Source organism: Chrysemys picta, chromosome 1 (genome assembly GCF_011386835.1).
Source record: "Chrysemys picta bellii isolate R12L10 chromosome 1, ASM1138683v2, whole genome shotgun sequence".
Taxonomy (NCBI): Eukaryota; Metazoa; Chordata; order Testudines; family Emydidae; genus Chrysemys; species Chrysemys picta.
The window spans coordinates 311,658,728-311,674,478 of record NC_088791.1 but is presented as its reverse complement, the minus strand read 5'-3'; the positions used below and the strand labels follow the sequence as shown (position 1 = coordinate 311,674,478).

General features: G+C 44.7%; 1 protein-coding gene across 2 annotated transcripts in view; it reads left to right on the top strand.

Annotated features, from left to right (window-relative positions):
* Positions 1-3,365: 3,365 nt before the first annotated feature.
* NUP58 (nucleoporin 58) overlaps positions 3,366-15,751 on the top strand; it is a 53,976-nt gene continuing 41,590 nt past the window's right edge. For both annotated transcript variants that reach the window (XM_042842873.2, XM_005286694.5), the window contains exons 1-5: positions 3,366-3,612; positions 5,299-5,438; positions 7,336-7,371; positions 11,361-11,513; positions 13,840-13,974. In XM_042842873.2, the coding sequence (XP_042698807.1) occupies positions 3,500-3,612; positions 5,299-5,438; positions 7,336-7,371; positions 11,361-11,513; positions 13,840-13,974 (577 nt within the window). In that variant the 5' untranslated portion in view covers positions 3,366-3,499. The remainder of the gene's footprint in view (positions 3,613-5,298; positions 5,439-7,335; positions 7,372-11,360; positions 11,514-13,839; positions 13,975-15,751) is intronic.

The following is a 15,751-nucleotide window of genomic DNA, read 5'->3' as shown; positions in this document are numbered from 1 at the left end:
AAAAAAATCTGTCCACACTGGTCATGAAAACTGTTCTAGATTACAGTCATGTCTGTCCAAGTCTGGGGATTGCTAGCAGAGTCAATCATAGCGCAGCTAGAACTTTAACATGAAGCTTCCCTGATGTTTGGATTTTGTGCTGATGTACTGCTTACAGACTGGTAAGTACAAATGCAACATTTGTGACATCATGATCCAGTTGGCAAGTCAAGATGTGAATTTCAAACAATGGAAATGCTTAGGGGCATCATCATGTCGATGTCATCTAGACCAAACTAGGAAAAAAGGGGTAAAGGTTAAAAAGCTGAAGGGACTACACAGAATCTTTAAAAAATAGTTGACCTGGTCAAAATCCAGGCAGATAAAAACTGCAACTGCACTACTTGTGGGGGAGACTGGGTCACAGTCACTGCCATGTCAAGAAAGAAGGATCTCTTTTGTCTGGGGCTATGTTGTAAGGGTGTCCCTCAGACTGATTCCACAAGTAGGTAAGAAACATTACTTCAAACTCCATTGTCATCAAGAACCTAACAGGCAATGGCATTTTGCCTTCTTGTGTCATTGACCAGTCTTGTTCAGGCCTCTTCAGTTAGCTGACCTAATGGTGGGTCACTACAGGCCAGGAAGAAAACTCTGTTGAGCTTAGATGTTGGACAACATCTGTGTAAAAGAGGAGTCTATCTTCTTTGTCCATGGGTAGTCTTTTGGATTCCACAGGCTGTGGAGATACAGGCAAGAGCCCCTGAAAGCTGGTGTCACAGGAACCATAAAAAGGCTATCCCTCAAGCATCCAGGTGTAAATATAAGCACAGGCCAACCAAAACACAACCATCCAGTGCAACTACCTAGTACACTCTGCTTTGCAATAAAGACTTTGCAGCAGACAGGGAATCTTCAGTTGCTTGTTTGAGGCATGTTTAAGCCCCCTTTCCACAGGTATGCAGTAACGTTCTAGCCAAGATTCTGGCCTCTGCCTTATATGCATATAGAATCTCAGCCCTAACATTGTATTAATATATTTTTTGCACTAAATATCCTTTCTTTCTTTTTTTAAAGGGCATATGGTTGTTGATTACATGGTACTTTTTTCAATGTTAAATTGTTGCAATACTTTGTATTATGGACCTATAGATATACATGATCATAAACTAAGATAGGTACATATGTTTATTTGGAACTCCATGTCTGTGAATTATAGAAAAAAGGATACCATCGTGGAAGTACGCATCTCTGTGTTTACAAGATTGGAGTGATTGTTGAGGCTGCAATCTAATGCAGATTTCACTCCCACTGTAACTTAAAGTAATAAATAACTTCTTTAACATTTCAAAGTTTGCTGTAAGGTGAATTTTCATATGTAGACTTTTTCATGGACTGCAAGATTATGAATAACTTTATATACTTTCCACCAAGTGGTTTAGACCAAGACCCCAATCCTGCAAACACTTATGCATGTGCAAAAAGAACAGGAGTACTTGTGGCACCTTAGAGACTAACAAATTTATCTGAGCATAAGCTTTCGTGGGCTACAGCCCACTTCTTCGAATGCATAGAATGGAACATATATTGAGGAAATATATATACACACATACAGAGAGCATGAACAGGTGGGAGTTGTCTTACCAACTCTGAGAGGCCAATTAAGTAAGAGAAAAAAACTTTTGAAGTGATAATCAAGATAGCACAGTACAGACAGTTTGATAAGAAGTGTGAGAATACTTACGTGGGGAGATAGATTCAATGTTTGTAATGGCTCAGCCATTCCCATTCTCTATTCAAGCCTAAGTTGATTGTATCTAGTTTGCATATCAATTCAAGCTCAGCCGTTTCTCATTGGAGTCTGTTTTTGAAGCTTTTCTGTTGCAAAATTGCCACCCGCAGGTCTGTCATTGAGTGAATTGATATGCAAACTAGATACAATCAGCTTAGGCTTGAATAGAGACTGGGAATGGCTGAGCCATTACAAACATTGAATCTATCTCCCCACGTAAGTATTCTCACATTTCTTATCAAACTGTCTGTACTGGGCTATCTTGATTATCACTTCAAAAGTTTTTTTCTCTTACTTAATTGGCCTCTCAGAGTTGGTAAGACAACTCCCACCTTTTCATGTTCTCTGTATGTGTATATATATCTCCTCAATATATGTTCCATTCTATGCATCCGAAGAAGCCCACGAAAGCTTATGCTCAAATAAATTTGTTAGTCTCTAAGGTGCCACAAGTACTCCTGTTCTTTTTGCAGATACAGACTAACATGGCTGCTACTCTGAAACCTGTCATTATGCATGTGCGTAATTTTAAACTCGTGACTAGTCCAATTGATTTCAATAAAACTACTCATATGCTTAAAGTTGAGCAATTGCGGAAGACAGGGACTTGTCACCTCAGTCTGTGTTAGGGTGACCAGATGTTCAGATTTTATAGGGAGAGTGCCAATTTTGGAGTCTTTATCTTATATAGGCTCCTATTACCCCCCATCCTCGTCCTGATTTTTCACATTTGCTGTCTGGACACCCTAGTCTGTGTCCCAGGACAGGATGGCAACACTGCTGTTATCAGTGATATTAAGATGTCAGGTTTCAGAGTAGCAGCCGTGTTAGTCTGTATCCGCAAAAAGAAGAACAGGAGTACTTGTGGCACCTTAGAGACTAACAAATCCATTAGAGCATAAGCCTTCGTGGACTACGGAAGTGGGCTGTAGCCCACGAAGGCTTATGCTCTAATGGATTTGTTAGTCTCTAAGGTGCCACAAGTACTCCTGTTCTTCTTTTTATTAAGATGTCAGAAATGGGACAAAAGAAACCAAGGTGACAGTTATATGCTGGGTGGGACATCGTCGCAGCAGTGCCCTGATTTTGGCATCGTGCTTGTCAGAACCCATGGGGCAAATTAGGCGACGGGGGTGATATCGCACCGGGACGCTGCAAAATCTACAGGAGGGGGGCGCAGCGACGCCCTGGGCTGTTACCTCAGCGCAGGATCCCGCTGGAATTTCACGCCAGGCCACGTGCCGGGGCGGGCGGGGCGCGCTTGGGCCTGGTTGCTATATTGGTGAACCGGGAAGTGGGCGGGCTCACCCGCCCACTGCTAAAGGCCCCTCCCCCAGCCTAGCGGGAGGGACCACTGGACCCAGAAACCAAATAATTGCTTGGGACAGCTAATAAAAAAACAGGGAGTCGGGCCTGGTTGCTGCTGCTGCCCCGGCCCTAGGCGCCCTGCGCGGTGACCCGGGGAGCAGAGCCCCGGCCGCCCGGAGCGAAGGGCTCAGCTGGCTGCCTGCCGGCGTTACTGTCCCTTTAAGTAAAGTCCGCGCGCAGCCGGCTCCTCCACTATCCCTGGGTGCATTGCGGCGGGGGGGAGGGGATATTGTCGCTGCGCTGCTGCGTGTGGGGACGGGGAGTTACTCGCCGCGCCTGCTGCCCCGGTTTGAAGTTGGCGCCCGGGAGCGATGCGGCGCTGAGGCGAGGGAGGCCGAGGAGACACAGGCCGCCGCCGCCATGTCTGCGGGATTCTCCTTCGGGGCCGGCACGCTGGGCTCCGCGGCCGCCGCCGCTGCTGGGGCGGGAGGCGGCGGCGGGGGAGGCTTCTCCTTCGGAGCCGTCCAGCCGAGGTAACCGCGGCCCGCCCGCCTGCTCCGGCCCGGGATGGGCCCTTCCCGCGTGGGGCGGCGAGCGCCCGATCGGGCCCTGCCCGCTGCGGCCCCACGTCTCTGATCCTGGCCCCGCTTCCCCGCAGGCGGAGCTGGGCCCCGGGAGCGCCTCCCCATCAGCGTCCGGGCTCGGCCCTCATTTGCGCTTCACGTGTCTCCCCTCCCGGCCGCCAGCGCCGCGCTGCTACGCTCCGTGTGTCCCCGTCCCTAGGTGGGAGTCGTGTGTGACTCGGGGGCCTGGTGGGGTTTCTCCGCCCGCTTCTTCTGCAGCGGCGGCAGAGCGCTCCGGAGGAGACAGGCCCCTAGCGCGGGGCTTTGGGGGGTTGATGAAACGCCCCTTTCTGCCCAGTCGCCCTCAGGCTCCGCTTGCGCAGGAGCGACTAACGGGCTTCATCGAAAGTGGCGTCCGCAAATGCAAGTGTGGGGTTGCATTTGGGGGCCGGGGGCGACGTCCCGTCCAGCCGTATGCTCCAAAAGGAAAAGTGGGAATCAGTAACCAAGTATTTGTATTCTGGAAATCCCCTTTCCGCTCTACTGTGTACCCTGCTACTGCAACAAACAAGTCCGCCCCCCAAAGGCCTAGGCTTGGCATTTAAAATCCAAGATCTGAATTCTGTGTTCATCCAGAGAGAAAATAAAAAATGCACGTTTCTAAGGAGAGTTGAATTATTGTCCCATAGGTCTCCACATGCAGTAGAAATGAGGGGCTTAATATGGAAAGGTGTAAACAATTTTGTTTACGAACTGGCGCAGCTCCAGCCCCTGCAGGTTAGAGTATATTACGGCTTATATTGCTGGGAATGCAGGTGGAGCTGGACTGGTACAGAAATCTGCTTACAAACCATCCTAGTGTAGTTAAAGATTCAGTGAGAACATGGCAGTCAAATTTCATTTGACTATATCTGCGCTTGTACACTTCTCCACAGTGTGTGGCGGCCTTCCCTCTTGCTAAGGATCACTGTGTATAGCCCATTGGAGAACCCTACAATGCTACTTCCTTACAGTTTCTTTGGTGTCTCACACAATTTAAGCATATTAATGTCCTAACTAGTATGTAACATATTATATACTATTAATGATGTACTGAAATACCCTCTGCTTATTGGTGCTTTTGACATTTACTGCAGCTTATTGTTTTACATTAAGGATTTTTTTGCTCCTAACAATACACTTTCTAAAATGTAAATACCAAAAAACCCGTATTATTTTGTAATGCTTATTAGGGCCTGATTTATAAACTGAGTTTTGATGACTCAGTGAATATGCTCACAAGTGGGGATGTGCAGTAAGTTGTCAGGAAAAAAATATGAAGGAATTGGGGGCACAATTTGTTTCCAAGTTGGACTTGCAAAAATGGAGGCTTAATTTGGAAGTGAGGATTTTAGAGTTTAAGAATCCGTGAGTGATCAACTGAAAGTAAATTCACTTTTGTGATGGTTTGGTTATTGGCAGTAAAGTTTGATAGCTATATCTTGACAAGCCAATTACTTTGGAACTTACTTTTAAAGAGGGTGTAGCGTTTTAATGGCTGAGACCTGTTCGCTGTGCTTGGGGAAGAAACGGGTGAAATAATTGCAAATATGGACATATAAAATGGGTTAGTTTGCAAAATAATTGATGCTAATAGTCAGTATTGTCTTGTAATAGCTCAACTGGAGGGCTTAATTTTGGAAACTTGGGCGCCTCGACTGCTACAGCAACTACATCAGCTCCATCAGTGGGCTTTGGAAGTGGACTCTTTGGTTCAAAATCTACCACTGGGCTTGCTCTAGGAGGTACTAATACAGGTAGGAAATGCATGTGAATTTATTCCTTTAATGTAGCAGAAATTTGGGCTTTTGCATAATCTGTGAGTTTCATGAATTAGTAAATGAACAAACACAAAAAGGAAGACTAATGCACCACAAAGTGTGCTGAAATGTTTTTAACTATAGCTATATATATTGTTAGTAAATCTCTTATCTCTTTTAAAAAATAAGATCTTAATAATGCATTACAGCATTACTATTACAGAAAACCCTGATAACTGAACCTTTTAATAGATGAATGTACTTGCCATCTGAAATTTTTATCTAGTCCTGTGTATGAATTTTGTATAGGAGTTGGAATTTTATACTATGAAACACTGATTTTTACGGAGGCTTTGGCCATTCCAACAAGACTTCCCTAAAATGTGGATCTACCTGTATATTTCCTGGAGATTGGGAGAGGCCACCAAAATTTTGTGTGGATTATAGCTTGCAGTTGAATACAATATGGGGGTTCAGTGCAGTGTGGGTTTAAGGTTGTACTGTACTTTGTCTTTAAGGATATTCTGAAAATCATTGCTAAGATGCCATAAACACATTCATTTTCTATGTTGTCATTTACAATGCTATAGTTCTTATTGATAATATGAAGCGCTTATAATAATTTGGCCAAAACTTCCTTTCTAAGTTTGGGCAGTTGTGTACTCTCTCAGGCTAAGAGAGACCTTTTCTTCAGTCTTGTACAAACCATTCTGTGGGTTATTTAACAGGGGTACAGAAGAAAACTTGTACCGTTTTAAAATCGGCCATCACACATGCACAATAGCTAATATTAGTGAATTGTGTTGGTTTTTGAGAATGCTGTCTCTTTCATACACTCTAATGTGATTGTCTAAAGTTACCTCTTACAGGGAATATTTGTAACATTGTTACATCATTGGATATTATAAATAAATTGCCTGGGGAGATTGTAGAATCTATGTCATTGGAGATTTTTAAGAGCAGGTTAGACAAACACCTCTCAGGAATGGTTTAGATGATATTTAGTCCTGCCAGGAGTGCAGGGGACTGGACTAGATGACCTCTCGAGGTCCCTTCCAGTTCTTTGATTCTATGATATGGGTTGCATTATCCCCTTAGCTTGCCTCTCTGTTTGAGTGATCCATTAGAATCATAGACTATCAGGGTTGGCAGGGACCTCAGGAGGTCATCTAGTCCAGTCCCTTGCTCAAAGCAGGACCAATCCCCAGACAGATTTTTGCCCCAGATTCCTAAATGGCCCCCTCAAGGCTTGAACTCACAACCCTGGGTTTAGCAGGCCAATGCTCAAACCACTGAGCTATCCCTCCACCTTTTCCCCATTAGTTATTGTCCTCTAATTGAATTAGAAGTAAGTTTCTTAGAAGCTGAAATTGCATAACTGTAATGAGTGATCAATTATGATTTTAAATTTATATGGGGAAGAAACTAATTTGAGACCCAGTATTCTGCGTAGACCATGGACTCTATAATCCTTTCCACTATAATGCAAAACCACACTGTTGTGCATGTTGGCATTCCTGACAGCATGTAAATCTGGAGTTCAACCCATTTAAAAACTCTGGTGTTTTTAGTGGCTTTAATTTCATTTAAATTGTAGTGTACTGCTTAACTGGCATTTTAATTGCATAGTCACTATTTACCAATGGCTCTTCAACACAAATGAGTTCTGTACATTGTTGACAAGTTAATTGTGCTTTCCCAGGAGGGTTTGTACTGCTAATACTTATTTGAAACCTATTCTTATTTTGTGTTTAAGATTCTAAACCAGAGTAAATCTTTTATGTCCAAAAATACTTTATAAAACTTATTCCACAACTACTAAATTGTGTGTGTGAAGCTTGGTAAAATATGATATAAAGTTGATTATGGATTTTTATTTTGTTTTTCTTGGCAGGAACAGCTACAACTATTGCTACAGGATTAACACTGGGTAAGAGCCACATATTTAGAAGCTATTAGTATTTGGAGACAAACAAATATGCTCTAGACCAGGGGTTCTCAAACTGGGGATTGGGACCCCTCGGGGGTCGTGAGCTTATTACATGGGGGGTCACAAGCTATCAGCCTCCACCCCAAACTCCGCTTTGCCTCCAGCATTTGTAATAGTGTTAAATATATAAAAAAACCTTTTTAGTTTATAAGGGGTTCGCACTCAGAGGCTTGCTATGTGAAAGGGGTCACCAGTACAAAAGTTTGAGAGCTACTGTTCTAGACCCATTGTTCTCGTACTGTGAGCACTTGCTGAGGCAGAGACCTGGTAGCCACATGACATGGGTTCTCCTCATATTAAAGACGGCTAAAAGTATATTACTATTTCTCCATGTAAGGAATTATTGTGGTTGCCACAGGTTTAATGCTGCCATTGATGGGAGATCAGGTACACATGGTTATGAGGAAACTTTTGGCTCTTTTTATGGCAGTGTGCTTAAACTGGTTTTGAAGGATTGATATACTGTTGGCTGAGACTAATGAGGCCATGGGCTATATATGTGGTTTTGGAACAAAGTGCACTGAACTGAGGAACATGGGTGCTCTGTCTAGTTCACATTTGCTCATCCTTAAAGCTCAGCAGGCCCCAGAAATTTAGGAGCCATGTCAATGCTGTTTGAGATAGAGAGAGATATAGAGAGAGAGTTTTGGGGTTTTTTTGTTTTGTTTTGTTTTTTTTGCAGATTGAGGCTCTTCAGGGAAGCATTCATGTTTCTTCACAGATATTCTTTTAGCGATGGTTCCTTCCCATACCAAAGTTTATTGTACATCTATCAACCTTAGATATGGCAATATCCACTCTGGTGTTCTCCAGCAGAACTGCTGCCTCTACACAGTTGAGGGAGTACAGAATCCTTTCAAGACCTAAAATTGTTGACTTCCTGCGTGGATAAACCACTTATTGTATAATGTTTATGTGAATGCATATTGCCTCTGTGGATCATGCACAAAGAGAGCACTGTCTCATTCAGTGTTTCTTCATTCAGTGTCAAGATCCATTTGGTTGTGGAAAGCTGTCTTTTGGCCTTCCATTCAGTATGACTGAAAGGTGTTAGCTTGTTCACCTCAAGTGATATTACTGTCTTTGGTGACGAACTTGCACTGGTAAACTGAAATCAACAAATATTATCATTCTAGTTAGGTTGGGGCCCATTGTTCTGGGCACAGTATATTTTCTGCCCCAAAGAGCTGACAGTCTAAATAGACAAGTTAGACAAAGGGTGCGAAAGGAAACAGGTGAAATAATATTGGATTCAAAGTTTGTAGGTTCAGATCCCCATGGAGTCTCCAATAGAAAGACAAGTGATTTTGTTGTTTAAAAAAGAAATTTGCTGCCTACCCTTCTCTTGAGTGAACCTGGCATGAACAGACTTGTTCTCTAACTCCTTTTGATGGACGGACAAAAAGTGTTGAGCTGGGAAGGAGCCTTCGGAAGGTATTTCTACCTTCATTGTTTCTCTGATGCTTCTTTAAATATTCCATATTTCTCAGTCACGGTGATGGCAAGAAATACAGGTGTAAGGGTACCTATTCCTGAAAGGCAGATAGCAAAGCAAAATAGCTCCTCGCCCAAAGCAGCAGCTGAGTCCTGGGTGAAATTAAAGTAAGCTATACCACCATTCAGAACAGCATGAAAGGGGATACAATCGTATTCTAGCATCAGACAGTTTTGATGCTGTTCTGTGAACAAGTTCAATGAAAGAGGAACAGTGTAATAGAGGAAGATAGAACAAATCAAGGGAAAATCACCTCCAGAACAGACTGCATGATCCCTAGAACACGTGTTTGGAAGTGGTGTCCTCTCCTGTACGGAGAAATAGTCCCTCATTTCATTGGGCAAACTGGCAGTTACCCTCCAGTTACTTAAGTTTAGCTTCCTTAGTCCTGGCCAAAAGACCTTCTCGCCATTACTGTTTCTATCCAAAACAACACAGAATTAAGGAGAGGGCTGTAATGATTCTGGTGGCATCATACTGGCTGCAGAGAGTATGATTGTCAGACCTAATAACATGACACTAAAACCTGGTCTGACAATGAGGTGTGCCCACTATAAGAACCTAGATAGAATCTCAAATGCTCCTGCCCTTCAGAAAGGACCTATATACATACGGTCCCATCGTGTTACCTAATAAAGCTGTCTTCCTGGCATTTGAAAGGAAGCAACTGAAGGAATTATATTTGGGCAGAAAATCTCTATGCTTCCAAATAAATTCACTAACTTAGTGTGCTCCATAATCTGACTAAAACCTAAAAGCTGATGTTCAGTAAGTAGTTACAGCAAGTTTGACAAAAATAGAGAACCTACTAGAGTTCCATCAGGACTGTTTCACTATGAGTTTAAAGGTGCCCAAGTTAAGGCACACATTAAAAGTATCCCATGTAGGGGTGTCCAGAGGGAAGAATCTCTCCATCTATATACTAAAACTTCTTCAATCCGCTTCTCAGATAAACTTCAACAGAACTCTAACCTGGTGCTGTATGCCCTGCACATGACCACACTTTGAACACTTGGTGGACCTTCTTACCAAGTCATTCTTTCAGCCAAGCAAATACTGGATTTGGGAGTTCTGCCTATAAAGGACAGGCACCGTGTTTTTTATTATTATAATTTTTTTTGTATGATCTTGACATTCATCCTTAAAGTCTGCTCCATATGTTACTCTACTACAATCACACGTACAATCTACATGACTGATGGAAAAGCTATGGCACTCCTTTCCATTCTGTATGGATTTTTACATCCTGATGTCTGTGCAGCACTGAAATGTCTAGACAAAACTGAAGCATGTAGAGTACACCCTCGCTGTAACAAAGCCCTGGGGATCCAAGCCATTTTTTCGGTATATCCAGGGATTTGTTCTAGTGATAGGAGGGTGGGGGAGAGGAAGAGATTCTCCAGCCGTGTCTGGGGCAGAGTACTCCTTCAGCCCCGGGGCTGCTGCAGGAGCTGACAGTGTTCCTCTAGCAGCCTCAGGGCCGGAGGTGGGATCCAGCAACTGTATTCACTGTAGCCCAAGTTTCACTATTGCGAAGGGCGTTCTAGCAAGGGTCTACTGTATTCTAACTGTAAGGGACAACAAATACAAGTCAAAGAATTTACCTTATCTGTGCTGAGCACACTTGAACAGGTGTAGCAGTTTTCTGGGTGGATCCATAATTTAAAGAAATCTGCCACATGGATTCGTGTCCCTCCCTGCATTCTGTATCAAAATGCATATCCGCTTTGAAGTAAGTCTCATTCAGTCCTGTATTTGGGATTATAATGTTGCAGGACATAATAAGTATGTCAGTAAATCAAAACAATCTGTGTGCATATTTGAGTTTGCTTATATGTTAAGTTAATTTCTCTTCATAGCTACATGCTGATGGATTACCATTGTGGGATTCTGAGGACCTTCCTTTTATGAAGAACAGTAAAACTTCCTTTCTTCAAGTAGTAATGACCAAACCATCCTGATTTAATAGAAGGATCACTACTCAAGAGATAAATGAATAACATTTAACTCTCAATTTAAATGAGAAGGACACAATTTTCATTACATCTCTGACAGTTGTCAGCTAGTTCCCTCTTCAGCAGAAGGGTATTATCCCTCAGCCAGTGACTGACAGGTCTCGGTTTTGACTGTACAGATACAAATAAACAAGGCCCATTGTAAGATCTGTGGACCTTCCTATTTGAAGAGAGGAAATGCTGTGATCAGCTTTTATACATAATCTTATTGTCTTCCTTGTGTAGAAAGGAACCAAACCAAAATGTGGGATTCCTTCAAGGTCTTTGTCATGGCATTTAATTGGTAAAATTCATTTTGAGGGTGATAAGTTTACTTTAAAATTTTGGTGTTTAGAATGCATGACACCTGGTGACAAAAATGTTAACTTGAGCATTTATGCCTCAACAAAATGTCTTAAGAATGATGTTCATTGTTGTAGGAGCTCCTGCCGCTACATCAGCCTCTACCACAGGTTTTAGTTTAGGGTTCAACAAACCTGCAGGATCGGCCACACCATTTGCTTTGCCTATTACTTCTACCTCAGCAGGTGGCCTCTCACTTTCTTCTGCTCTTACATCAACTCCTGCAGCAGGTAAGGAAATACTATTTTGTACTCCGTGCTGCATTTTGCATTCAGGCATATCAAAGTACTTTACAAGCAGTCTGAAATAGATGAGCATCCTTACTATTCATATTGTCATTGCCTGCCTTTTACATGGGACTAATCTGAAACACAGAATTTAAGTGACTGGTTGAGCTTCACTGGTGTTTGTTAGGAATCCTAGCATAGATGGGTCAGCAGGTATTATCGTTGTTTTAAGCCCAATATTGATTAAATGCTCAGAGTTTCTTTTAAGCACCACATCATCTGGTAGTTATAGGTGATGTCTCATCTACACCAGAGTTTCTAATGTTGCCAATACCAGTGGAGCTCAATTGTGTTGGCAGTGGTGGGAAATCGTTTTAAAAAATGATCTCCCAAGTGTAGAAAGGGCATCATGTTGAAAATGGTTAATGTCTACTGTCAATGAGACAAATGGTTTTGGTACTGTTAAAGCATGATGGAGAATATGTACCTCTGGTAAGATGTCCCATGCTTAACATACTAATATGTAGTTGGCACCTGCTCCATATATGCAGTTTACACAACCATATTTTCCATAATCAAGTGTTCATTGAAAGGCCAGCTACACCAGCTAACCGTATGTGTGTGTGTGTACACCAAAGCTGTTGATCACACTTTCCCACATTCTCGTTTGTCAAGATGCCACTATATTCCACCTCTTATTCTCTGCCTGCTCCAAAAACTCAAATCATCCATTGAAGTAGAAGCTTTAAAGTCACAATTAGCTGTTGTTTTTAGCCTCTACTATGTGAGATACTTTGATGTTCAGCTGGATCTAATCATGTTCACCTACATGCAGAACTAAGACCAAGATTCCACTTAATTTGCAGCAACCAGTGCCTAAATTGTCAGATTCTGCAGCATTCTAGTGGAAATTCTTAAAAATTTTTGGTAGCTTCAAATAAACTTGAATAAAGGACGTTTTGATTGAATTACATTTTTAAATGAATATTACAGTCAGTACAGTTTCCCCCTGTTGGTGATGATTAGGGCCCTACCAAATTCACAGTCCATTTCACAGCCAGCGGGTTTGTAAATTGGACAATTTCACATGTTTACATCTGGAATTTTACAGTGTTGTAACAGTGGGGGTTCCGACCCAAAATGGGATTATGGGGGGATTGCATAGTTGTTGGGGCAGGGGGGTGGGGTGGCAGTCCCAAGATTGCCACCCTCTCTTCTGTGCTGACTAGGCAGCAGCCTCAGAGCTTCCTGCAGTTAGAGGAGGTTCGTGGAGGTGGGTAGGATCTTCCCCCATACTGCTAGGAATGCCCGAGCCAGGGGCTCCTAGCTGCTAGTCCAGGCCAGTGACCAATTAAGGAAGGGGCCCCCTGGAAAAATGGGTGCCCAGCCCCAGAAGACACCCCAGGGTGGTACCTCAAACCATGGCTTGGAGGCCAAATCCCTGAGTCCAGGCTGCCCTGAGACTGGGCTGGAGCAGCAGGGGTGCTGCATCTGCTGAGGAGGGTAGAAGCCCCAAGCCCTGGCTGGAGTGGGGTGGAGAGTGCAGAAGCCTTGAGCCCGGGCTGCCCTGGCAGGGGCAGGGTGGAAGCCCCAAGCATGGGCTATCTCAGCTGCAGCCAGCAGGCGCGGAAGCCCCCTGCCAGCGTTGCTGCAGGAGGAAGCTCGGAGCCGCGGGGGTAGGGGGAGGAGGGGCAGAATTCCTGATTCTGGGCTGACCTGGCTGGGGGGACCGGGAGCAGAAGCCCAGAGCCTTGACTGTGGGGCTGCCCCAATCCTTGACTGGACCAGGGGGAGGCTCCGAGCCCAGGCTGCTCCGGCTGCAGCTGCCAGGAGCAGAAGCCCCCAGCATGGCAGGAGATACTGGGGGAGGAAACCAAGAGCTCGGCGCTCAGAGCTGCAGCAGGAGCTGTGGGGAGGGAAGAGGGAGAATGGAAGCCCAGAGCCCAGCGTCTGGGCAGCTGCAGCGCAGAAGTGAGGGTGTACCACCCTCATTTCTGTGCTGATTCTGGTAGCAGCCACGCAGGGGAAGGACAACTCCTGCCCCTCCCAAGCGTGGCTGGACTAGCAGCTAGGAGCTCCAGGCTCCCAGCATCAGGGGAGATCAGATTTCATGGGGAAGGGCTGATTTCACGGTCTGTGACATGTCCGTGAAATTGGTAGGGCCCTAGTGATGATATTAAATTTAGTTTATTGCTGCAGATTTCATTCAGTGTTAACTCTCCTTTATGATGAATGAGGCAGTTCACACCTGTAAGTAATTATTTTAGGCTGTCTGCAGACTGTACAGTCCATGTATTAAGGATGGTTTCATTCTTTCTTTTAACTTCAGGTTCTACTGGCTTTACATTAAATTTGGGTGGGACAGCTGCCCCAACTACAAGTGCATCCACAGGCCTTTCACTGGGAGGAGCCTTAGCTGGTTTGGGAGGTACACTCTTCCAGAATGCAACCACAGCAGCAACAGGTGAAAATAGTTTTATTCTTTTCCCACTTCTATTTCAAAATGCTGAAACACAAGTAACACCATGTGGTTACTATAAAACTTAAATAATTCCCTCTGAAACTTTTGCATTTTCCCTGAATGTTACTGGTTTTAGCAAGTCATAAAATACCAGACAATACAATTACCATCTAAATATTCTACTTCTTCCACCTTAAATTAATTTAACTTTAGCAGCTTTCTGCAAGAATGTAAGTATTCTTCCATTACTTCTGGGGGAATTCTGCAACAATGCACGTGTGCAGAATTCATGTCTCCCACAGATTTCTTTGCTTCCCCGCAGAGAAATGACTTTCTGATGGGGAAGCAAAGGGAAGCCACAAGAGTGGTCATGCGCCACTCCCCAGCAGTGCAGGTGTATTGTTTTGGGTGCCCGGAGCAGCCAGCAGAGAGGTAAATCACTGAAGGGCTGGGGGTGCTCCAGCCAGTGGCTCCTACCCTGTGCCAGGCTAAGCTGCTCGTCCCAGCTGGGCTGGGGAGGACAGAACTTTCTCTTCCTCTGCAGGGAGCAGCCAGAGCTGGGTCAGACCCACCCCCAGAAAACTCACTGACTGCAGGAATCTCTGCATAATTCCCCCACTTGCTTCCCCCATCGCTCCTCAGCCGGGGGAGGGAGGGGCGAGGGGGGACGGCTCCCACATCTGACCAACCCCCGTGCATCCGGACCCACCTCATACCCAGATCACCTCACCACCTGCACCTAGAACCCCCTCACTGATTTCCCCCCAAAACTGCACCCTAACAAGCCTCACTCTTTGCATCCAGAGCCCCCCTGCACTCAGACCGCCTTGCGAAGCCCCACTTCCCTGCAGCTGGACTCCACCCCTGCACTGAGACCACTCTCCGCACTTGAACCCCCACCCCATCTGCACCTGGGTGACCCTGACTAGCCCCCTGCACTCAAATCCCTGCTCCACTGAATCCCACCAAGCCAGTACCTGGACCCCCCTACTGAGCATTTCACACCCAGACCTCCACCCTGCTGAGCCCCAACCACCTTCACCTGGACTCCCCTGCAGAGTCCCATTGTGTCTGCACCCCAGTTCATCCAGATCTGCCCCTGCACCCAGATTGCCCCACACAGAACCCTATTATCTAACACCTTGATCTCCTCACACTAAGCCCCTCCATACTTAGATCTGACTGGGATAAGCCTGCCTGCCTACATCTAGTGTGCTTGGCACAGAGGAGCAGGGCCCCAGGGTGTTTCTGGGGCAGGCCTGGTCCTTGCAGTGTGTCAGGGTTGGGTGCAGCTTTACCACCAAGTCCATGTTCCAGGCAGAGGGTGAGTGGGAGGGCAGGATTATCTCCCACCTCTGTGCAGTCAGTGGCTTGTGCTCCCTACTGCTATGGTGGAGCCTCCACATTTATTTATTGACAATGTGCAGAGTTTTGCAGGATTTTAAAATATGTGCAGAATTCTTGATTTTTTGGCACAGAATTCCCTCAGGAGTATTCCATGAAGTAGTTACCATAGCTGCCATAGGGGTGTTACGTGATCATAAATGGAAGGGGAGGTGTTCTATAAAATAATCTCTTCATTAATAATGTGGTTTGCACTATGAAATGCTTTGAGAACTCTTAGTATAAAATAGTCACTGGTCCCTTGTTTTAGCAGTGATTTTTGTGAGTGAATTTAGAAAACCTTTGAGCTACAGTAGTGTAACTTTAAATCCCTTTTGTTAGATCGGGACTCCCTCCAGCTCTGATGTCCAGGGACAACAGCTTGGAGAAAAATGTA